This window comes from Colobus angolensis, unplaced genomic scaffold (genome assembly GCF_000951035.1).
Source record: "Colobus angolensis palliatus isolate OR3802 unplaced genomic scaffold, Cang.pa_1.0 Scaffold205, whole genome shotgun sequence".
Taxonomy (NCBI): Eukaryota; Metazoa; Chordata; class Mammalia; order Primates; family Cercopithecidae; genus Colobus; species Colobus angolensis.
The window spans coordinates 1,558,187-1,584,146 of record NW_012115211.1 but is presented as its reverse complement, the minus strand read 5'-3'; the positions used below and the strand labels follow the sequence as shown (position 1 = coordinate 1,584,146).

Sequence of the window (25,960 nt, the reverse complement as noted above, 5' to 3'; positions counted from 1 at the left end):
TGAACCCGGGAGGCAGAGCTCGCAGTGAGCCGAGATCGCGCCACTGCACTCCAGCCTGGGCGACTGAGCGAGACTCCGTCTCAAAAAAAAAAAAATAATAATAATGTTGACTGAAAAAATAAAGTAACAGAAACAGAAAGAGCTCAAGACCATATTACCATTATGTAAATTATAAACATATTACACACAAAATAATATATATTTTACAAAGATAAATACATATATCCAGGAAAATATATCCAAGATAAGAGTAGACATTTATATGAAAATAGGAAATGGGAATAGGAATTAAGGACGAAAGAAAAAAAATAAGAGGGCAAGAAGAACTTTGAAGAGATTAAAAATTATACTATATTAGGACCTGAGTTGTATTGTAAACAGAAGTCTCTGCTCCTAAGTTATACATATGTACACATGATAAAGAACCCAAGAATGAGGTTCAATCTTTCAGTCTAAAGAATCATTGATATATAATTTAAAAAATTAAAACCAATCTGAATTATTGTTAGAGTTTATTACATTATGGGAAGTGATGGGAGTAGGGTGGCTTTATAGATAGATGCATATTAACATTTTCTTATTAAAGAAAAAGACATGTATTTGGTTGATTCTAGGTGTTGATAGACAAAAGTGAGTTTTAAAATGTGAATTAAAAGTTTTAGGTTAATAGCCAGGTGCAGTGGTCCCAGCTACTTGGGAGGCTGAGGCAGGAGGATCACTTGAGCCCCAGAGTTCAACAATACAGTTTGAGCACGGTCGTGTCACTGCACTTCAGCCTGGGGTGATAGGGTAAAACCCTGTCTCTAAACAGAAAAAAAAAAAGTTTTAAGGTAACCATTAGAGATCTAGACATGAGATTTCTTTCTTTAAACGATTAGTGAAAAGATTGGAATTGAAAGAAAACTTAGTGCTCACAAGAAGAAAAGGCATAGGTAAACAGAAAACACACTAATAGTAGAAATAAGGTGAAATATATCAATAATCACCATGTGAGTTAAATTCTTCTATGAAAAAAGACTCATTAAGACTCATATTAGGAAAAATATGCAGTACTATATTGTTTTTAAGATATCCTAAAATAAATATATCAAACAAAACAGAGGCCCAAGTCAAAACCAAAATTATTTATCTACCTTGGATATTTTACAATGATTAAAATACATAATCTACCAAGATAAAAGTCACAAACCTAATAACAGAGAACCAAACCAACTTCATAGTAAAAAAAAATGCCAGAAATGCAAGGAGATACTGACAAATCTATAATAGTGGGGATAGACTTTAATATACCTATTTCCAAAGTTAACAAACTAAGTAGACAGAAAATTATTTTAGGGAGAATCTGAATAACATAATTGTGCCTTTTATTAAGTTGTTATTATTATTATTTTTAGAGACAGGGTCTCACTCTGCTGCCCAGGCTGGAGAGCAGTAGTGTGATCATAGCTCACCACAGGCTCAAGGGATCCTCCTGCCTCAGCCCCCAGTAGCTAGGACTACAGGCACATGCCATCACACCCAGCTAATTTTTAATTTTTTATAGAGATAGGGTCTCACTCTGTCATCCAGGTCAGAGAGCAGTGGCGTGATCATAGCTCACTGCAGCCTCAAACTCCTGGCCTCAAACAATTCTCCAGCCTTGGCCTCCCAAAATAACTGTCACTGTGCCTGGCCAGTTATTAATATTTTTAACTTGGAAATTCATCTTTCTTTATTCTGCTTTGGAATGCTGGAGCTGAGGCTCTCAAAACCATATTTCTGCTTTGACCACTGGTTTCCTGTTAGACTCTGACAATATGGGTGGTGCTAAAGGGAGACTGCAAAGCTGGAAGAGGAAAAAGGGGCTTATCTCTTCCTATCTGCTTCCCATGGGTTTCCTCACTGCTTGTGATTCCTGTGAATGCCACTGGAATAATGTGGTTTTTGGTTTGTTTTGTTTTTGCTGTAGTCTAGCAAGTCTTTCCTCAGCAGTAGCTGAATCTAGTTTGCAGTTTTTCCAACTTTTATAAACTAGCTTCACTGTGACTCCTCCATAGGTCCAGCACCAGCTGGCCAGTATCCTCTTCTCAGCTACACAAAGCCCATCACAGCTCAGAGACACCAAGAGCCAAGCAGCACCTCTTACCCAGAGGTCTAAATTTCAGGTGTCAGGAGCACCTCTTCCAACCTTCTAAAGTTGCATAATTTCAACCTCATTCTACAAAGAAAACTCCAGGCTCAGGTGGTCTCATGGTGAATTCTTCCAAACTTTAAGGAGAAAATAATAATAGTATATAAACTTTCCCAGGAAATGGAAAAAAATGAACACTTCCAAACACATTTTATCAGGCAAGCATAACCTTGATTATAAATCCTAACAAGAATACTGTAACAAAAGAAATCAATACACCAACACATCTCCCAAACATAGATGCAAAAATCCTTGACAAAGAATCTGCAAATTCAATTCGTGATATTCATCGTGACCAAGTGAGACTTTCAGAATAAACTCTCAGAAGTGTATTTCCACTATGAGGCTAGAATTTCTGGAACAAGGGGTGTCACTCACCTGTCCGGTCAACATCCTTTTTCATGGGCAGTACAGTATAATCCAGTTGCTCATCTGAGTCCTCAAGCATCCTTGGCTTGGACTGCAGCATGAATTGGGGCTCTTTCTGGGGACTTCCCCTGCCTCCATTCCAGTCCACTGACTCGTCAGAGAGCTGAACTTGCTGTAGGTATGGGATCCGGATAATCCTGTTTTCATCCAGGCTTAACTTCTTCAGTCTTCAATTAAGGAAAGTGAATATAGAATCATAGCAATAATGATACCTCAGGATTGTTTACCAAGCCACTTTAGGGAAAAAACATGGAATCAGGCTCGGATACTTATTCCTCTTGTGTGGCATTGAGCCAGTGACTTACTGTCTCTGGGATTCAATATCCCTGTCTCTAAAATGGGGATAATATTTATTAACCTTTCAGGGCTCTTGTGAAGATTAAATGAGGCAATATGTAAATGGCCTGGCACAAAGTAGTATTCAGTAAATGGTAGTTGAATTCAAAGTAAATTTTCCAGGGAAGTAAAGCTTAACAATGTAAATGCCACTATTTTATTTACTTCAGTTGGAACTCAGGAATTAAATTTGTCTTTCTGATTCTCATTATTTAAAAAAATTTTCCTGTCTCTACTGTCAGGGTCTGGATCCTATCCTGGGTAAAATCTCCTCCTGTTTTCCTTTCTCTTTGCTGCTTCTAATTCAGTCATGTGATCAGAAATGTCCTCATTGATGGCCATTTTTATGGAGGAGCCAAAGCTCAGAGGGGAGAAATGACTTACCCATGGCCACAGAGTAGAGATAAATTGTGGAGCTAGGGTTTAAACCCAAGCCTTCTGGCTTCTAGAACAGCACTCAGAGTGTGAGCAAGCCAGGGGATTAGAGGAAGCCCAAGCAGAGAAAGGCTTATGGCTTTACCTCCTGAGCCCAGCCAGGCTGGCAAAGCAACTGGGGTTGGAGAGTCTGTTGTCATCCAGCATCAGTGTCTCCAGCGCTGGGAACCTCAGGATGTACCTCTTGCTTGTCAGCGATGTTACAGATGCCTCCCTGTGAGTTCAAAGATCTTGGGTAATGAGCAAGGTCGAGGGACAAACTCCACCATTCCCAGGAAGCCATGGCAGACAGGGAATCAATTAGGAGGCCTAACCAGCTTAGGAACTGTTCTAGTGCACGAAAGAGGTCCCCACAGGGATGCACAGAAAGTATAATTCCTTCCCCACCTTCTCCTTTCCCAAACACTCTTATACATACCATATCGTCTTCTGTATGGAGAAAGGTTACATACATTACATCATTGAGACCAGGTTAGGGCAGGGTGGGGGATTGTATAGGTAGTGCTTATAGAAAATGCCAGGGTGAAAGAGGTATGACCAAGCTGGAGGGAGCATTCTGCTGGAGATCACTGCACAATTTTGACTCAAGAAGACTCCTTGTTATGCTGTGTCACCTAGTAGACTGGTATGGGAGCACCAGGAGACAATGCTCTTGTTATAGACCATAGCTTTGCCAACTAGTAGTGTAAAGAAGGGTGTATTGAGGGCACCATCCCTGGCTGTAGTGAGGTTCTCTTCTCAAGTGGCTTCATAAAATGAACACACAAGTAAGGAGTGGAGAAGTTTCTTCTTAAACTCAAACTCTCTGAAGATTCCCAGAAATACCTAAGAGTGAGATTTAGGGGGGTGATGCCCTGAATTACAGGGGTGGGCAGGAAGTGGTGGCATTTTAAGTACTGCCATTAATGTGACCTCATTTGTGTCCTCCAGGCAGATGAGACCTAGGTAACTCTCTTCCACACAGGCAGATGATACAAATAACATTTTCATTCTTCCCTCCATACTGTATGCCACCCATACACCAAAATAGTACAAATGCATACAGTATACACATATATAAGCCACAAACACACACACGACTAGAGGAAGGGAAACAAACATTTCTTTAGCACCTACTGCATTTCTGGCATTGTGCAATGTGCTTTGTATGTGTTATCCAAGGATAGGTATTATATACCTCCTTTACAGATTAAGAAAATGAAGCTCAGAGCAACTTGCCTGGTCTCATAGCTAGAAAGTGGGACAACTCAAACTAGAACCTGGGTCTGCCTGACTCCAAATCCCATGCCCTTTCCACTGCCAAATCACACCTCTCACATTCACATCTACTAGCCCCATGCGGATTAAAGGATGGGGAAGTGGAAGGGGGAGCTGATGTCTGAGCTAGAGAGAGCTTGACAAAGGTTGGCAGTGAGTTCAAAAGCTAGGACAGTAATGTATACCTGAAGTCTGGGATATTTCACAGGTGAATTTAGAAAGGGTATATTCTAAATGAATGTATTACTAATTCATTCATTCATTCACACTCATGAATTTCCTTAACATATATTTATGTGGCCAGGTACTAAGAACACAAATAAAAGAACACATCCCTCCCCTCTAGGTGCTTACAGTCTGTGGAGTAGGTAGACACACAGCCTGCAGTGAGACGAACACTATAAAAGAAGTATGTGGGGAAGGCACCTATTTAGGAAAAGCAGTGTTAAAGCAAAACCATGAGGAATGGAGAGTGAATTGTCATGCTCTTAACCAATGTGAAAGAAAGAGAACAGGGAAAAAAAATAATCTCTTCGTGGCTGGATCTGTAGCAGTATTAGAAGCTATAGGCTGCCATGTTTCCCATCATAGGGTCTAGAAAGACATGGGCAGCCCACCTGTAAAGAAAAATGTGGCAAGTCATGGAGAAGAGGAGATGTGAAAGCTGAGAGACAGAACTTCCAGGCTGCTCCAGAGTCCTCAGGGCCTACGTTCAGTATGACCCTAAGGCACGGCTATGAGATTCCCCAATGTTCTTACAATCAATTCCCCCCTGACTTTTTTTCCGTATCCTAACACTGACAGACTTCCATAGATTATGACAGTTCTGACTGGAAAAAGGGACAGGTCAGATAAACTTTCAGAAAGAGACCTGGCAACAGTGTGGGGAACAGGCTTGAAGTCCAAAGACCAGAGACACTTAACAAAGAAGGCAGGAAGCCTTTATAGTTCATAATATTTCAAGGTCACGGATGTACCCTTTCCTCTTTCTGGAAGGACCAACTTTCATACACTGAATTTTTAATCTCTATCTGAGAGCTATTACAGAATAGTGCACAGCACCACTGTTGATTTATAATTGATTGGCCAATCTTTATTTTACTCCAGTGAAATATGAAACAGCTAAGAAATAAGCCTTTAAAAAATTCCTCTCAAGCTCCATAATGCAGAAGTTGGCTCTGTCTTGTCTCTTGTGACAAGTTACACCACTTTGTCTTTTTAAAGTTCCACCCTAATTATAGCATGGGAAAGTTTCATTTTTTGTGTCTAAAATAGACATCTTAAAATAGAGGGGCAGCCATTAGATGGGTGAGAAGACAGATGCCTACCTTCAGAGGAAAGCAGCAGGCTTTCCCACCGAGCCCCTCCTGTTGCAGTTTTGGAAGAAAAGCTCTCTGAAGTGGCAAAGTCTGTCCGTAGTGGAGAAGCCGGGGTTTCCAGCTGTTCAGAGTGGTGCTATTTTTATTATCACTTCTCTTGCCAAACAGAATTAATACTACTTAAAATCTGAGAGATTTAATGAAGGTTTTTCAGAAGCTAAGGGTATGTGCAGTGGCTGGATTCAGCAATGGGAATTTGTGTACCATATTAGAAGATGCATGGGAAGGGTGGCCAGGATCCCTGAGATCTGGCTCGGGTGCTGCTGCTGCTTTGCTTGCTGTGTGACTTCTGGCTGGTGTTGAGCATCTCTGGGCCTAGATCCTCTATCTATATGGTAAAAGGGGATTTCTTTTACTTTACACTATAAGACTTTGGATCAGGCTAAAAATATTGCTCAAAAGACTGAACCAAGGGCTGCAACAAATAAGATGAAACTTAACAAGCACTTACATTAGGACAAATGTCAGATCAGCTTCTGTGTTAAGATATAGAACATCAACTGTGCAAACACCAGAATAAGGGAGACATGGTTTAACAGATTGTGTGTAAAAGGGGATTGTGATGTGGCTACTAAAAAGTACTCTTTTAGGTGGCGCTATTTGGAATATAGTGACTAGAAGAAAGGAGGTAACAATTCATCCTCTGCTCTGTGCTGGTGGTGCCTGAGAACACCAACTTGTATGGTCTGAAGCAGAAAGGGAGTAGGCCTAATGAAAGAGCCAAAGTAGCAGATTCCAGCTCAAAACAAGTAATAGTCTAAAGATAGAATGGGTCAAATATGATTCCCCTAACTCACCCAGACAAAGAAAATAGCAAGAAATGGAGACACAAATAGTTCAGAATAGATGAGGTATATGATGAATGGAAAAAGTGAACAGAAAGGAGGATGGAGAAGCAGACAGAGTCAGGCCATAAAAAGCCTTGAGCGATATTAATGGAGTTTATCTTTAGGACAGTGGGAACCTGCTAAAGGACTTTAAGCAGGGCAGTGACAGAATCACATGTGCATTTCAGAAAGATCACTCTGGCTGACAGATAGGAGGATGGGTTGGGAGGCAAGAAACTGCAGACTGGGACCAAACAGCAGGATAACAGGAATAAGCAGGTTTAAGAAGAATTTAGAAAGTACAATTCACAGCACCTGGTGATTGAATGAATGTGTGGAATGAGGGAGGCTGAAATGCTCAGGTTTCTACTGGACAACTACATAGTAGATGGGAAGAAGTCAATGAGGCCAGGAAAGGAAAGAAAGGAATAGAGAGTGAGGAGGGCTTTTTGGCATGGGGATGTGTGTGAGGAGTTTGATAAGTAGGCTAAATAGGCTTATAGTTCAGAAGACTTGCGAAGAGAGGAGGCCACCAATAAAGAGTATAAAGCTTAAGAAAAATAGTAGGTTGAGGGTGGATGACTGGGGAGCACCAAAGTTTAAGAGGCTGGCAGAAAAGGAACCCACAGAGCATACTCAATCTAGAGAGATGAGTGGGAAGAAAATAATGACAATGGTATTTGTCTGGAGCCCCACAGCTTTATTTTTATTTTTGTAGAGACAAGGTCTTATTACGTTGCCCAGGCTGACCTCGAACTCCTGGGCTCAAGCAATCCTCCTGCCTCAGCCTCCCAAAGTGCTGGGATTACAAGTGTGAGTGACCATGCCTGGCCAACCCACAGCTTTCAAAGCGTGCTGATTTTTTTTTTTTTTTTTTTTGGCGAAGGAGTCTGGCTCTGTCCCCAGGCTGGAGTGCAGTGGCGTGATCTGGGCTCACTGCAAGCTCCGCCTCCCGGGTTCACACCATTCTCCTGCCTCAGCCTCCTGAGTAGCCGAGACTACAGGCACGTGCCACCACGCCCGGCTAATTTTTTGTGTTTTTAGTAGAGACGGGGTTTCACCGTGTTAGCCAGGATGGTCTCAATCTCCTGACCTCATGATCCACCTGTATCTGCCTCCCAAAGTGCTGGGATTACAAGCGCGAGCCACCGCGCCCGGCCCCAAAGCGTGCTGATTTCAATCACTACTCTGATGCAGGTAGGAATACATTTATTCTCCGCCTCATATATAAGAACATGGAAGTGCAGGGTGGGGGAGACTAGTTATTTTATGTAACTAGGCTTTCCACTGAAAACAACTAGAATGATGAATAAAATATAAAAAGAAAAAAGATCCATCATTTTATTTATTTTCTTTTGTAGAGATGGGGTCTTGCTATGTTGCCTAGGCTGGACTTGAACTCCTGGCCTAAAACAATCTTCCCACCTTGGTCTCTCAAGTAGCTGGCAACTACAGGCACACACCGCCATTCCCTGTGGTGGTGGATCCATCATTTTAATATGTATAAGAGATGTGAAGAGAGTAAGGAAGCAGTATGCCAAATCTAAAAACCCAGAGGGAGAAACTTAACATAGGAAGCCACTGAAGCCTTGAGGGCATTTACTTATCCTGTTGAAACTGAACTATGGTTTGACAGTATCATGGGGCTAGAGAATCAAAGCCCGGGCACCCTGAAGGTGGGGAGTTTAATCAGAGACCCTTAAATGAATTTGGGATCCTAAAGGGATATACCCTCAGGGTAAAATTAACCAAAACTAAACCCATTCTCCTTATCCCATAGCCAGGAGAAAACTGTCTTGGAGTGAACAGAGAAGGAGAAGGGGAAGGGCAGACTGGTCCTCTTGAAAAACTATAACCCAAATCTGTATCATCAGAGTGGTTCAGAAAACACCCAGTCAGGAATTTAGCTTAAGCTTCTTCCATACTGAGTGACCCTAGGTACCAAAATAAATAGAAAGGTTTATAGTGTTGCAAACTAAATAATGTGGGACCAACTCTTTCCTGAGTAAAAAACTAGAAAACCCAGACACAATATACATTTAAAAACAATCTGCCTTAAGGTACCTGGGAACTAACAAGCTGTGAAGAATTATAGTGCTAAGATTTGAAAAAAGAAGGAAATCCAAAGGGGTTCATGCAATACTTTTCCCCTAGGACTGTCTGGTGACTCCAGAAGTGGCTGAGAGGCTGAGAAGTTGAGCAGAGATTCTGACAACCCTATTGAGCCAGTGGCCGAAAACTGGAATCCAAGGCATGCCACAGAATGGAAGCCTGACTGCTCATGCTCTAAGTTAGCTCATCAGAAAACCAAACCCTCGAAGGATGTATATACTAGAAATAGTATGGACCTTGCAGAGACTGAAGACTAGCTTCAAATAATTTCAGTGTTTATCATTGAAATAAGATGATTTGAAATTATTAGTGATGTAGATCACCAGAAAACCCTTGATCTGGTGGGAAAAGAGTGATTTGAGTTGTCCAAAGAAAGAGCCATGGCCTCTCATTCAGTTCCTATTTACATTTAACTTAAAACTAATTAAGCTCAAATAAAATTGAACATTCAGTTCCTATATCACACTAGCTACATTTCAAGTGCTCAAGAGCTCAATATGCCTAGTAGCTACACTATGAACAACACAGATATAGAACATTTCCAACATTGTGGTAAGTTCTACCAAACAGTGCTAAATTCAGCCTCGTAAGGATTACTAGACAGTGTCTGCAAATTGGTGCTAATCTCTGTGTGTATGAAAGGCATGGTAGACCATGCCTCACTCAAAAATGGGGGATCATAAAGGTCAGATGGAAGAATGAAAATTTAGCCAAAGTCTGTTTCACAACGGACCCAGTGGAGTCATAAATCTACCTTGTGGTTTCTCCTCGGTTCCTGAATGTGTAACTGAAACAGACATACTAAACAACTGGCAGAACACCCACATTTCTTTACTGAGCAACAAAGTATAGTCCATTATAGTAGGAAGTGTCCAACTGAAACCCCAGGAAACTTTCTTCCCAATAGTAAACCAAAAACAATACTGAATCCCTGAGGTAATTGCAGAGATTACTGCCAACACTAAAGACCAAAAAGATGGAAGGAGAGTGATTCCTATGACATCTCTGTTTAACATCTCTTGTTTACTTAACTTGTGAAGAAGATACCCTTTGTTTATTTAGCTTGTACAGAAAACAGGTTTTGAAGAATGATTGTAGATTACTGTAAGCTTAATCAAGAGGTGACTCCAACTTTCAGCTGCTATTCCAGATGTGGAATCTTTTTACTGGAACAAATCAACCCAGCCCCTGGTACTGTGGATACAGCTAAGGACCTGTCAGATATTTCTTTTTCTTTGTCAATTAACAAAAACTACCAGAAGCAGTCTGCTTTCACCTGACAGGGACAACAGTACACCTCTGTCCTTTTCTCTTGGGGCTATATCAACTCTGGATCTTCTTGGTTATTTTGATATCCTACAGAATATCATGCTGATTGGACCTGGCAAGCAGGAAAAGTTGCAAACACCCTAGATGCCTTAGTAAGATACCTTTGTGTTACCGGATGGAGGTAAGCCCCCTCCCCCATCAAAATTCAGGGTACTATGATATGGATTAATTTTTTGTTGTTGTCCAGGTATCTGAAGCATGCTGTGATATATTTCTAATGTGAAAGACATAATCCTGTACCTTGCTTCTTATTTATCTGATACTACTTGTAAGAAAAAAATCACAAAGTTTCACTGGCCTTTTTGGATTTTATATTTATTTATTTTATTTATTTATTTATTTTTTGAGATGGAGTCTCACTCTGTCACCCAGGGTTGGAGTGCAGTGTGGTGTGATCTTGGTTCACTGCAACCACTGCCTCCCAGGTTCAAGCAATTCTGCTGCTTCAGTCTCCCGAGTAGCTGGGATTACAGGCACCCGCCACGACATCTGACTAATTTTTGTATTTTTAGTAGAGATGGGGTTTTGCCACATTGGCCAAGCTGGTCTCAAACTCCTGACCTCAAGTGATCCACCTGCCTTGGCTTCCCAAAGTGCTGGGATTATAGGCGTGAGCCACCGTGCCCATCCCCTTTTTAGATTTTAGAAGTGACATATAAAACATTTGTGCTGTTCTAACTCATTTACTAAGTATCCCACAAGGCTGCTAGTTTTGAGTGAGGCCCAGAACAAGGCAAGGTTCTACAACAGTTCCCAACTGTAATGCAAGTTGCTCTTCCATTGGGCATATGACTCAGCAGGTCCAAATGGCTTCTAAAGGACTATGGCAAATAGGTGTGCTGTACAGATAGGGTACCATACATCCCAGATTTCAATGATAGCCTGAGTTTTCACCTGTTATCTCCAAATAATTATTAATACTGTCCCTTTTCCCTCTCATATATGTCCTGGTTTGGATGATAAAGTACGTCATCATTCTACGAATAGAGCCTTTTCTAGGTACCCATAGCAGATTTATTTTTTAGCAAAGTTATGCCCTATTCTGCAGATAACGATTTTTTTTTTTTTGAAAAACAATTTCTTGCTTACTAGTACATTTGGTAGAGGCCAAATACCTGACCACAGGATACTATGTGATCATGCAACCTGAGCCACTCATCATGAACTGAATATGCAACAGAACTCCCCTATCAAGTGAAAGCAGTATTTGAAATCAGGCTCCAGCAAGTCTGGAAAAGTTGCAGGAATATACGGCTCAGATTCCTACGGTGCATTCTCCTGCTGTATTGCTACCTCTCCATCAACCCTTAACTAAGGTCATGTGGCCATCTAATATAGGAAGAAAAACCTCCAGTTGGGTTTACAAATGACAGCATGATATGCTGATACCTTCTCAAAGTCAACTATTACAATATTATAGCCCCATATAGGAGTGACCAAAAAGACAGGGGAAGAGAAATCTTCTAAGTAGGCAGAACTTAGAACAATGTATCTGATCAGCCATTTGCTTGGTCAGAGAGATAGCCAGAAGTACAGATCTATACTGATTCATGGGCAGTGGCTGATGGTTTAGCTGAATAGTCAAAGCTTGGAAAAAATATAGGAAAGTTGCTGAAAGTACAGAGAAAAACTATGTGACTTAACCTCTCAGATTGAACAGAGTATGATGATTATTTGTGTCTCATATGACTGTTTCCCCAAGACTATCCCCTGTGGGGGAGACTCTCAATGGTCAGGAAGATAAGGTAACCCATTCCATGAATGTCAGTTACCCTCTTTCCCTTGGTGGCAGGGATGAAGGCTACACACTTCCTTTCACCAAAGCAAATCTGGTTATAACACTTGCTGAGTATTCAACCTGCCAATGGCAGAAGCCACTGCTGAGCCTCTAATATGGCACCATTTCTAGAGGGATTATACAGCCATCTAGTACCAAGTTGACTTTAAAAAGCAGCAGCAAGTTTTGTTTACCAGATTATAAATGTATTTTTGGATATAGATTTGCCTTCCCTGCCCACAATGTTCGACAAGTGGAATTAGAAACTGTTGTTATAATAATACTAGCTTTTGTAATTGCCCATGTATTTACCTTTAACGAGAGCTTTATTTCTTCTTATAGCTTTGAGTTACTGTCTAGCATCCTTTCATTTCAACCTGCAAAAATCCCTCTAGTATTTATGCAGGGCGGGACTGGTGGTAATTAATTTTTTTTACCTTTTATTTATCTGGGAATGTCTTAATTTCTTCCATACGTTGGAAGAACACTTCTGCTGGATGTAGGATTCCTGATTGAGTTTTTTTTTTCTTTTAGCACTTTAAATATTTAATATATCAGCCCACTGCCTTCTGGCCTTAAAAGTTTCTGACAAGAAGTCTGCTGATGGCCGGGCACAGTGGCTCAAGCCTGTAATCCCAGCACTTTGGGAGGCCGAGACGGGCGGATCACGAGGTCAGGAGATCGAGACCATCCTGAGCTACACGGTGAAACCCCGTCTCTACTAAAAAATACAAAAAACTAGCCAGGCGAGATGGCGGGCGCCTGTAGTCCCAGCTACTCGGGAGGCTGAGGCAGGAGAATGGCGTAAACCCGGGAGGCGGAGCTTGCAGTGAGCCGAGATCGTGCCACTGCACTCCAGCCTGGGTGACAGAGCTAGACTCCGTCACAAAAAAAAAAAAAAAAGAAGTCTGCTGATAATCTTATTGAAGATGCCTTGTATGTGATGAGTTGCTTCTCTCTCACTGCTTTCAAGATCCTCTCTGTCTTTTAACAGTCTGATTATAATGTGACTCAGTGGAGGTCTCTTTGAGTTCATCCTATCTTGGAGTTCACTGAGGCTCATGTATGTTCATATTCATGTCGTTCATCAAACTTCGGAAGTTTTAGGTTGTTATTTCTTCAAATAATCTCTTCGTGCTTTCTCTCTTCTCCTTCTGGGACTTTCATAATACATAGGTTGGTGGTTTGCTTGAAGGTATCCCAATCCCACAGGTCCCTTAGGCTTTGTTCAAGTCAATCATTTTTTTTCCTTTTGTTTCTCTGACTTGATAAATTTAATTGTTCTATCTTCAAGTTTGCTGATTCTCTCTTCTGACTGCTCAAATCTGCCTTTGAATCTCTCCAGTGAATTTTTCATTTCTTATTCTAATTTTCAGGTTTAAAATTTCTTTTTGGTTTCTTTTTTCGTTGTCTATTTGTTGATATTTCCATTTTGTTAATATATCATTTTCTTGACTTTATTCATATCTTCCATTAGTTCTTTGAAAACCTTTAAGACAGCTGTTTTAAAGTCTTTAGTAAGTCCTCCCTTTCTCAGGGATAGTTTCTGTTGCTTAATTTTTTCCTTTGGCTGGGCCATATTTTTCTGTTTCTTTGTATGCCTTGTGATTTTTTTGTTGAAAGCTGAATATTTGAATCTATTAATATGGTAACTCTAGAAATCAGATTCTCCCCTTTACCAGGGTTTGCTCTTTTTTTTGTTTTGTATTTGATTATCGTAGGCTGTCTCTGTGTCAAGGATTAGGCTGAGGTCTAAATGTAAGGTCTTCTCAGGTCTTTTCTAAGCCTGTGCATTTCTCTGGGTATATGTGGTGACATTCTCATTTCCTCTGTATATGCAGCTGCTTTTAAATGTCCCAGACTTTAATGTCTGGCTCCCAAAAGAGGGGGAAAGGAATGGGGATTAAGAAAAGAAATCCTTTAAATTCCCTGAAAGTCTCTTCAGCTGGAGCAGAAAGGGCTTATGACAGTTGTGGATGGGTGTGTGTGCAACAATGGTTGTGTGCCTCTGTGTCTGCACCTCAATGATTAGAAGTAGCAATCAGTGATCACAGCACAGATCTCTAAAATTTGGAGGACAGGGATCTTTTTGCTCACCCTGGCTCCTGCAAGCTGCATGTGAGTTACCCAACGAATATATTTATTATTCTAATTTTCAGGTTTAAAACTTGAACCATGAGATTGGGAGTTCTCACGCCATTCTCCTGCCTCAGCCTCCCTAGAAGCTGGGACTACAGGCACCCGCCACCATGCCCGGCTAATTTTTTTGTATTTTTAGTAGAGACGGGGTTTCACCGTGTTCGCCAGGATGGTCTCGATCTCCTGACCTCGTGATCCACCTGTCTCAGCCTTCCAAAGTGCTGGGATTACAGGCGTGAGCCACCGCGCCTGGCCGACGTAAACTTTTAATAGAGTATGAAGATTATTTGTGTCCACAGTTTCAAAATTGTTACATCAGACTGATTCTGCCAACGAAACTGTTGTCTAGATGAGGAGACACATTCTTGATGCTTCCTACTCTATCATCTTCTCAGAATCCTCTAGTGAAATAGTCTTTGATGATTTATCTACTATACCAAATAGATATAGTTAAAGTTGGGACCCTAACTTAACAACATAGGGTATCACATAAACCAAAACTGATACTGTTTTTCTCATAACCATAACCTAAGGGCCTAGGAATTAATGGAAATGAAAGTAGCTCCTCTTACAATATATCTAATAGTCCACTTGCAGATTTTTTGCTTCTCATTCTATAATTTTTGGCATTTCTGATTTACAGGTCTTAGTTCCTAAGGAGGTACTCTTACCAGGAGACAAAATCATGGTTCCACTGAACTGGAAGTCAAGATTGCTACTGGCCACTTGCATTCCTCATTTCACTGAACCTATAGTCAGACAAAGAGGGGTTCATTCTACTGACTAGGTGACTGATACTGTTTATAAAAATAAATATAATTGCTGTTATACCTTGAGGTAAAAATTAAAAAAGTATCTTTGGGACTACAGTATTATCTAGTGCTCCTCTAAGAAGTTCCATGTCTTTTAGTCTTTTAATGAAGACTACAGCAACCCAGGAAAAGCAGGACCTTTAAAGACTCAGACCCTTCAGAAGTGAAGGTTCAGAAGACCACATCAGTTAAAGAACCCCAACCAGCCAAGGTGCTGGACGAGGACAAAGGAACATTAAATAGGTGATGGAAAAAAGGATTTACGAATATTCACTATGGCCTCCTGACCAGTTAAGAAATGATCACTGTAGCAACTATGCATATTTTCATGTGCATTTTCTTCCTTCCTTAGTGTGTCTGTGTGTGTGTGTATGCGCACTCGCATGCACACTTAAACTGCTAGTGGTGACTGACTTTACAACTTAGTTTTTAGGATATAAAATATCCATAAATTTATTTAGAGGAGAAAATATCATCAGTGATGGCTACAGTAACTGATGGAACTGTGTCTCATCCTTCTTGAGGAGATGGTGAAAGTGTCTTCAGTGTAAGAGGAAGAGTTCCTTCATGTTAGGTAAAAGCATGGTGCAGTTGCTATTGTTGTATGGAAATTAAATATGGAGTGAAGCAGGAGGGTAGATATTGGGGTTCCAAGGGTTGAACGGTGCCAGTTATCTGCGTGTTTGCTCTCAGCCTTCACCCCTTCATTCTGTGTTCTTCTGTGTATTGCAGGGGGCTGGAGCCACCTCCTTAACTACACTTCCCAGACTGCCTTTCCAACTAGCTGGATACTGCCCATAGAAGGAATTCATGAGAGACTAGAAGGCCAGAGCTGGGGAGAAGCAACTGTCTTGTTTGGCTTCTGATAGCATTTCTGTCTGCAGCAGCAGTGATAGTGCAGCAGCAATGGCAGTACTAACCATGGTAACTGCACTGGCAGAGATTCCAGCCTTGGTTGAGGTATCACATCTTCAGCAGGTCTACAATTACAGTGACACCCTCCCTGAAAGCCCAGCAGTGGATATAGACTTGTTGACTTCAGTTTAGCAGTGATGCAGCTTCTGATCTCTGGTTATCAACGCTTCTTCCTTTTTGTTCTCCCCATACCCCTCTTCTCCACTTAGCTCTTACATCCCTTCTAACAGCCATGTAATCAATTCCCTCTCTTTATCACTGGTGATATTTTAGGTGGAATAATGGTTCTCTGGGTATGATTTTTAAGAGTGCTTACCTTTTAGAGCTACATACTGGAATATTTATAGATGAAATAATATGAAACATTTATGGCTGTATATATCTGAGATTTTTCTTAAGAATATTTCAGGAGGGGGTGTGATGGGGGCATAGATGAAACAAGATTGGCCATAATTTGATAACTGTCAGGTGATAATTGTGGGTGATAGGTACCTGGAGTCAATTTTATGATTGACTCTAATTTTATATGTGTTTAAAAACTTTCCATAACAAAATACCAATTATCTCTCCCTGCCAAGAATTAATAAATGAATAAACCAATCAATAAACCAATGAATCCCTTCTATTTTTAATACCTTAAGTGGGTTTTATATTTCTATCTACAGCCTGACAGGCTCATAGAGAAAGCTTATCTAAGAATGAAGCCAGGACCCGGCAGAATGGCTCCCATGAAGAAGGGTGGCAAGAAGAAAAAGGGCCATTCTGCCATCCATGAGGTGGTGACCCGAGGATACACCATCAACATTCACAAGTGCATCCATGGAGTGGACTTCAAGAAACGTGCCCCTTGAGCACTCAAAGAGATTCAGAAATTTGCCATGAAGGAGACGGGAACTCTAGATGTACGCATTGATACCAGGCTCAACAAGGCTGTCTGGGCCAAAGGAATAAGGAATGTCCCATGCCGAACCCATGGGCGGTTGTCCAGAAAACATAATGAGGATGAAGATTCACCAAATAAGCTCTATACTTTGGTTACCTATATACCTGTTACCACTTTCAAAAACTACAGACAGTCGATGTGGACGAGAACTAATCACTGATTGTCAACTATATCAAATAAAGTTATAAAATTGCAAAAAAAAAAGAATGAAGCCAACACCAAGGAAAACAAAGATGTCTTCATGTGTATGACAGAACAAGTAACAGACTAACAGAAGCTGTACACATGCTCAAGAAATAGAGATGCACACAGAGACCTGACAACATCTTGTGCACCTATATACAGCCAAAGCATCCAGCAGATTCACCTGATTTTTCACATACATGAACCAATAAATTCCCCTTTTTGTTTCAGCTACTTTGAATTGGACTTCTATTACTTGCAAACAAAACAACCCTGACTAATGAAACCCCTAATAAATGATCACTATTATTATCTCAACCCCCTTGAGTAACTAACCAACCACAATCATCACTATATAAAATCTAAGTAACTTATTACATATATACACATATATATTTAGGCATAACTCACAATAGACTATGTTAAGTATTAAATTAACTGGAAACACTAAATTAAACTGATCCCTAGAGAAGGGATTAAGAGGCACGGGCTAAAGCAGTCAGAGAAGGCTCCTGGTAGGGAAAGGAGGAACGTCTGAGCTGGCCCTTAGAAAATGTACAGAATCTACATAAGAATATAATATAATGGTCATGAGTATGGTCTCTGGAGCCCGATAGACTTGGTTCAAATCCTGGGTCTGTTACCGACTAGCTTCGCAACTTTGGGCAAGTTACTTAAATGTCTGTACTTATTTCCTCATCTAAAAAATGTGGATAATAATAGGAGACCTACCTCACAGAGCTGTTATGAGGATTTAATGAGTTAACATATATAATGCTGAGTACAGTGTCTGGTGCCTTGTAAGTACGACATATGTGTTTTTATTACTATCAAGAGAGGAAGGACCAGCCAGAAGGAATGGCCTCAGCAAAGGTGCAGAGTGGGAATGTACAAAGCTTATCTAGAGACCAGTGAACAGACTTACTGAGCTGACACAAAGGGCTCGTGAAGGAGAATTGTCTGGCAAGACAATTTACAGATGACCAGTCAGAGGCAGGGAAAGTGGCTTGCCAAACATCTTGATCTCTCCTAACAGCACATAGGAAATTGGGGGCACGTCTGCGGCCTTTCTGGGAGCTTCAGTAGGTGGCATTATCCCTGCTTTGAGCACTTACAGCCTATCTTTATGGCACCTCCAAGCTGCTATGGGTTATTTCCTTGGATACTTATACACAAAAACACAGAATGGACTCCGGGAGGTAGAACTTACTGCTCTGCGACGGCCAAATTGGGCGGCAGGGAGGTGAGGCCGTTGCCTGTGAGGAGCAGGACACGGAGGTGTGGCAGAATCCCCAAATCACAGATGGCCTCCGCAGTCAGGCTGTTGAAGGAAAGGTCCAAGAACTGCCATGCAAAGATGAAAGATGGGGAAGATAAGCACTCTGCGTGACAATGATGCTCATATATATGATGTGGGAACTACTTTCTAGAGTGCCCCATTGCTCACAGGAAAAAACCCTCCTGCACCTTTAACATTAAAGGTCTACTAGAGTCAGTACCCAACCGGTTTTCTAGCCTTACTTGCCACTACAAATCTTTGTTTATCCTGTAGTGCTGGGCAAATAGACTCCTCCCCGCTCTTTGCCTCATCCACCTATAGATCTTTGCTTGTACTTTTTGCATAAATGGGAATGCCCCTCTTCCATGTATCCTAATCCAAGCCCCCAAAAGACAGCTCAAAAGTTGCCTCCTCGTAAAACCTTCTCAATGCCCCAGACAGATGGAATCTCTACCTCCCCTAACTTTGACTGCTTTATCTAAACTGCTCTCAGGGTACTCGGGGTACTTATCCAAGTCTGCCAGGTATCTGGCATATGGATATGCCTAGCATAGTGCTTGGCACACAGTGGTGGACTAGATCATAAACTGGTACTTGGAGGACTGTGGGGTCAAGTGCCATGCCACTGTAACACTATCCTTGTAAGTTAGCATAAGACCCGGAGCAAAGTATTTGCACATAAAAAATGAGCTGAAATAAACTGGCTTCAGTGGCTCACGCCTGTAATCCCAGCACTTTGGGAGGCAGAGGTGGGTGTATCATGAGGTCAGGAGATTAAGACCATCCTGGCTAACATGGTGAAATCCCGACTCTACTAAAAATACAAAAACTTAACTGGGCATGGTGGCACATGCCTGTAGTGCCAGCTACTCAGGAGGCTGAGGCAGGAGAATCGCTTGAACCTGGGAGGCAGAGGTTGCAGTGAGCTGAGATCATGCCATGCACTCCAGCCTGGGTGACAGAGCAAGACTCTGTCTCAAAAAAAAAAAAAAAGAAAGAAAAAAAGAAATAAAAAGAAATAAACTGGCTTATAAGGACAATAAACCCAAATTTTCACCCTATTGTCAACCACCTTCTAACTGGCCTTCTGGATTCATTAGATAGTTGACTGGGGTCAAGGGGCCAAGCAGTCAATCAGAAAACTGTGTTTCTCTGCAGAAACAAAGAAAATCAGGACAAATGACATCTGTCCAATATTTGTTCTCCTTCTCCTAAGCCTCTGTAGACACTATATATACAAGTTGGCTCCCTTTCATGCACCTCTATTTCTTATGTGCTTCCGTGTGCCCACCTCCTCAAAATACACTGAAGTCTATTGAATGGGGTTGGTTTCAGTGCCTAATTCAATTGGTACAGGAGTAAGTCTTTGGTCAGCCACATCAGTATTACATAGTCAGACATATACACGCTACAGGTTACCATCAGAGAAGGACTGGGTTTGGTCTGACTCTGATGTAATAATTAATTGATAGTTCTGCAGACCTGGGCTTAAGTCCTGACTAACCATGTGATATTAGGCAAATTACTTAATCTGGGTTTCCTTATCTGTAAAGTAGAAATAAGTGGTTCTTATGTAAATAAAGCCTTTATCCTGGAGTCTAGTATACAGTAAATGCTTAATGTTGGCTGTCATCATCATCATCATCATCATCCTTTCATTCCTCAACCCTATGCATAAGGCTTACTTTGCACCCATCCCTGCCCTTTCGGAGCTGCCAGCCTACTCAGTTAAATACATGTATATGTTCATTATGTAGCAATGCTACTGGGATAGATGTCTGAAGACAGACCAATCAGGGCACAAAGGAAGGAACTGGTCAGGTCTACCGGGGGATCAGGACAGGCTTCACAGGGTAGGTAACATCTGAGCTGTCCTCAGAGACCAATAGGTATTCACCAAATTGTGGAGGGCAAAGAGACATTCAGGGCAGCAAGTGGCATGTATGGAAGACAGGAGGCAGGAGGCAGCCTTGCTTGTTCTGAGAACCATGAATAGTTTGGTTATGACTGAAGTCCATGGTGTAAGAAATGGCTTGACAAGACTAGCCAAGTACTACAGAAGCACCGAGTTCATGCTACCATGAGCAAATTCCAAAGTTTGAGGGTTCAGACAATGAGGTGATCCCACTTGGTTGGAGCAGAGAAGCCTACAGGAGGAAGACCTGGAAAGGTGCCTGAGATAAGCACAGGGAAAGGTGGGGAACATTCTCTCCCTCATACTCACGTGTGAACAGTCAGCCTACGGATTCTATCTACCTCCTTAATATCTCTCATACTCGTTCCCTCCAATCTATTTTTTATACAGAAGCCAGAATGGTTTTTCTAAAATGCAGTTCTGACCCTACCACTTAGCTTAAAACCCTTCAATGAATCCCTATTCTCCATAAGGTTTAAACTCCTCAGCAAGTTTCCAAGGTTCTCCCCAGTCTCTTTTCTGCTACCCCTCCAGGTTCACATATCACTACACTCTACTGTGTCTTAGTCTCTATCCCAACCATACTGAGCTGTTTCATTAGCGTTCTAGCTCAAAAGTATACCTACTGCTATTTTGTATAACCCATCAGCTAAGAATAATTTTTGCTTTTTTCTTTTTGAGACAGAGTCTTATTCTGTCACCCCTGGTGTGAACATGGCTAGAGGGCAGTGGTATGAACATGGCTCACTGAAGCCTCAAGCTGCTAGGCTCAAGTGATCCTCCTGCCTCAGCTTCCTGTGGGTCCACAGGCATGCACAACCATGTTATTTTTTTTTTTTAATTTTTGTAGAGACATGGTCTCATTTTGTTCCCAGGCTGGTCTTGAGCCTCTGGGCTCAAGTGATCCTCCTGCCCTGGCCTCCCAAAGTGCTGGGATTACAGGTGTGAGCCACCCTGCCCAGCCAATTTTTACATTTTTAAATGGTTGAAAAAATCAAAAAAAGAATAAGAGTGTGTTTCACGTGTAAGTTGTGTGAAGTTCAGATGTCAGTGTCATGAAGTTTTAGGCTGGGCGCAGTGGCTCATGCCTGTAATCCCAGCTCTTTGGGAGGCTAAGGTGGGCAGATCACTTGAGGCCAGGAGTTTGAGACTAGTCTGGTCAATAAGGTGAAACCCGTCTCTACCAAAAATACAAAAATTAGCTGGGTGTGGTGGTTCCCCCTTTAGTTCTAGCTACTCGGGAGGCTGAGGCATAAGAATCGCTTGAACCCGGGAGGCAGAGGTTGCAGTAAGCCGAGATTGTGCCACTTACTCCAGCCTGGGTGACAGAGTGAGACTGTCTCAAAAAATTAATTAATTAATTAAAATAAATAAAGTTTTATTGGAACACAGCCATCCTCATTTCTCATTTGTTTACATATTATCTATGGCTGCTTTCCATTATACAACAGCAGAGCTGACTAGTTATGATTAATTATGACCATATATTATTGTCTAAATATATATGGTCATATATATTTGATATAGCCTAAAATATTCAATATCTGGCCTGCTATACAGAAAAAGTTTGCTGACCTCATTCTAGCTGCTTTGACTATTTAATGTAGGATCCAAATTTGCTTTCTATAGAATTAAGGGCAATTCAAAGAAATGAATAGCCTTAGAATCACAGGCCACAGAATTTCAGAGCTGACCCAGAATTTACAGAGGGGAAATGTTAGTCCCACAGAGGGTATAATGGTTGGCCAGGTAGGCATGGCAAAGTACTGGCAAAACCAAGACAAAAGAAGGTCTTCTGACTGCCAGGGCAGGGCTTCAGCTGAACCTTCTTCAGATCTGTAATCTGAGAATCAAACCATGGCAAGTTGTTTTTCTAAATTGACTCCTGAAGAATTCTTCTACTCTGGGCTTTTCCTCCTGGGGCAGCCTTTTTGGCAAACAAGAACAGAAGACTCCTAACCTGGCTACTACATCTGCTGAGTCACATCAAGTTTTATCACACATCAAAATATTCATTACTGTGAGCTGCAAATTCAGGAGATTTGACAGGTTTATCCTTCTTAGGGAGCCCTTGCAAATCACAGACAGATGAAAACAGATGGCTGGGCAAGAGATTTCCTGTTTTCATTTATATTCTGCATCTTAACTTTGATCTGCTCTCTTATGTAAATACCCTTTCGTAAGGTTAGGTCTGTGGATAAATCATCTTCATCAGATGCAATCACACTATAAAGTAAGGCCTCCAAAAAAGTCACTCATGATCAATCACTAGATCCAAGCTAGTCAGTTGTGGGGTCAGAGCCTACGGTCATGCCTCCTCCCTTCAACCCACTGGCACTTGAAACAGGTTTGAAATGGTAGGGTAAGAAGACAAAATGCATGGTACAACGCACAACCCAGGAGCTCAATGACTACTCTTTGAAAAAGTAGAAGAACAAATAAATGGAAATTCTTAAGAACCTCCCAGGCTCAAAGGTCAGGGACATGGCTCCCTATATCTCTAGACCATCTGAAACCTGTTTCCTTCTGTCTATTCCAAAATCTACTATTAAATATTTATTAACACAGAAAAAAAATGCACCAGTTGTTGTAAACTTATTTTCTATTTTATTCAACTTTCAAGAGCTTTGCTTCCTGGACAAGTGTGAGGACTACTTTTGTCCCAAATCATAGTAAATTACTGTTATCTTCAATATGACTTGAGACCATGGAGAGAAGGTTCCACTACAGTCACCAGAATATGCTTTAAAAATGCAAAGACATATAATCCAATTTAGGAAGATGGCTATTCCAAGAGCTTAAAACCTTTTAAAGCTTTGGCATATGAAGGCCATCAACTCTGAAAAACTCACTCTTGTAGAAGGTTCCCCTCACTGACAACACCAGGTTAAGTGAGGCTTTTGTGAAGAATGGCTGACCCTTGATGTTTGCTGATGAAATGATTTAAGTTAACAGCTCTTTGGGGTCGACCTCAAGGTTCATGACGTGCAGACATTTTGCTGAGATTTGACTCTGAAACACTTCTACTACAGCATGTGGAGAAGAGTCTATTACTCAGTGAGTGAGCGTGGCCAGATGCCCAGCCCCACACGTGGCTCCAATTCTGTTGTCCTTTACTCTCCACATATGCAGTGACTCTCAGGTAGTGACAAAGCTTTGTTCCTTTGTAAAAAGTGACCCACAAGTCTTCATGAAAGCTGAAGAACTAATCAACTTGAACTATGAGGACATGTGCAGAAAATGCATGGCTATGGGAAAATTTAGGAGAAAACCAAGAATGCAAACAAAATTTTTCTGTATTTTCTAATTTGGGGTTTGAAGAACAGCTGTGAATGTACAAATGTTCAAGACTCTGCTGCTGATCCCATAGAATCCCTATTCATACTTATCTCCAAGGTTATGGACTAGGCCTATAGCCTACTCTATCCCAGCCACTGAGACTGATTCAGCTCACTTAGACCACGATGAGTCTCTGGAATGAGTCTATAATATCTCTAGTTGAGCCGATCCAATCTGCTGCACCTAGCTCTTAAGCTACATGGCTCCTCAACCCCTCAAAACTCTCCCTCCTATAATATTCTGTTTTAAAACTCACTTTTCTGCACAGACTCCCTTGGACATGACCTTTGGCATTTATTTTCCAGGACCATGCACCATGGTTAAGTCTTTGGTATCAACTATTTCCTGCCACTTCTACCATCACCACCACCTCCATCACTATCACTACCCTTACAACCCCCACCCCCACCCTCCCCGGAGGCCAGCAATGAAGCAAGGGCCTGGCTGTACAGGCCCAGCAAGCCCCTTCCCAACAGTTATAATCAGTAAAGCTCTATACTCATTCCTTACAGGGGAACTTGGTGGGCACCAAAAACTTCCTACCTCCAACTTACTTCCAATAACTTAAAGTCTCCATATTTCACGTAGATAGTTTTGATGCCATTAAATGCGAGATCCAGTTCCTTTAGGGCTGGAAACGTGTGAAATGCCTCTATATGGGGAGGAGAAAGAGAGTCTGCAGTTTGTAAAGGACTTAAGAGAAAGATATTAATAATTACCATTTACTGTGTCCCTACCGGGTTAGGCCAGGCACTGTATAAGGTACTCTTCATACATGGCCTCTAAATCTCCAACAACGCAGAAAAATAGGGATTACTACTTCCATTCTGTGGCTGACTAAGCCTCAGCCAAACTAAGTGATTTGCCAGAATGAAATTGCTGGTAAGTGAAAGAGCCAAGGATTGAATCTAAGCCTGCTCAACAGCAAAGCACATTTTAAAAATTATCTTTATTAATCCTGATTACAAAAATTAAAACACAACTAAGAAAAAGAGTCAAACATCATAGAAAAATAAAAAGTTCTGTTTAATCCCAACATCCAGAGACAAGTATTAAAAGTTGCATATATAGCACTCAACTTTTTCTCATGTATATATCAAAATACACACACATACCTCTTTTAACAAAAATAGAGTCATTCTGTACACATTGTACCGACTTGCTTTTTCCCTTAACAATATAACTTAAAGATTATTTCATGTCAAAACATATAGATATGCCTAATGTCTCTTGATGTTCTACTGTATAGATATATGCTAGTTTACTAATCCATTTCCCTATTGATAGCCTTTAGGCTATATGAATAAAAGGTAAGAAACTATATGAACAAAAGTTTCTCTCTCTGAATGAGAACTGAACTTTTTCTAGCCCTGTTCCTCTGGTAACCTGAAACCAATGGTATAGTAACTGCATTTCCAGGCAGCATCACTTGTGGTAAAAATCACCCTAGGTTGGTAAATTACACCTGGGCTAGGAGAAACTGTAAATGAATGATAAACGCCTGAAGGGAGCACCATAATTTTGGGCTTCCCTATGTGTAGTGATTCCTATAATTGGACATATCCTTTGCAGAAACTCTAAGAGCTATGTCTGTAAGTGTTACAACGTATATTGGCTCCTGTGGCGAATGAGATTTCTAAGCCAGGGTGGCTTTTGCATCCACCCAATGACAGTCTCACTGTCTTGTACCTGAGCTGACACTGGGGGTCGGGAGGAGGGGCACAAAGAATGCCTCATGGATGGCTTTGGGAACTCCACTGAAGAGAAACTCCTGATGCTGGCAGTACTGGCATTCTGTGTGGAATTACTTAGAGCCTTCTAAGTGAACCTGATGTTAAATATGGCCCATGGTAGTCTTGTAAGTCAGAATGTTCAGTAGAACCTAATAAAGGCTGCTTTGTATTTCTGGATGTTTCCAATGAACAGCCTTGTACAAGTGTGTTTCTATAGAATAATTTCCTGGAAGTAAAGCTACTAGATTAAAGGCAATGACTACTTTAAATTTTAAGAAACATTACCAAATTACCTCCAAGATGTTACATCAATGACTATACTTCCACAGTTCAATGCGAGAATATCCATTTCCCTACCAATGCTGGCTGTCATCAGCCCTTTTCACTTCTGCCAATATTTGACAGGCAGAAAACAGTATCTTGATCCATTGTAATTATTAGTGAGGTTGAACATCTTTTTATACACCTATTGGCCTTTGTATTTCTAGCCCAAGCTCCTGACAGAACACCCTGTCTCCTAAAGGGCGGGACCTCATCATATGCTTCTTTGAAAACAATCTTCAAACTCAATGCAACAAAACTGAACTTATCCTATTTCCCTCTGACCTGCCTTTTCTCTAGTGTGCTGTGCCCTGTTTCAGTGAAATGCCC

At 41.2% G+C, this 25,960-nt stretch overlaps 1 protein-coding gene across 2 annotated transcripts in view; it reads right to left on the bottom strand.

Annotated features, from left to right (window-relative positions):
• Positions 1–25,960, bottom strand: part of XRRA1 (X-ray radiation resistance associated 1) — a 105,335-nt gene that overhangs the window by 56,797 nt on the left and 22,578 nt on the right. For both annotated transcript variants that reach the window (XM_011942032.1, XM_011942033.1), the window contains exons 7-10: positions 24,131–24,228; positions 18,254–18,387; positions 3,456–3,584; positions 2,549–2,766 (exon numbers count right to left, since the gene is read on the bottom strand). In XM_011942032.1, the coding sequence (XP_011797422.1) occupies positions 2,549–2,766; positions 3,456–3,584; positions 18,254–18,387; positions 24,131–24,228 (579 nt within the window). The remainder of the gene's footprint in view (positions 1–2,548; positions 2,767–3,455; positions 3,585–18,253; positions 18,388–24,130; positions 24,229–25,960) is intronic.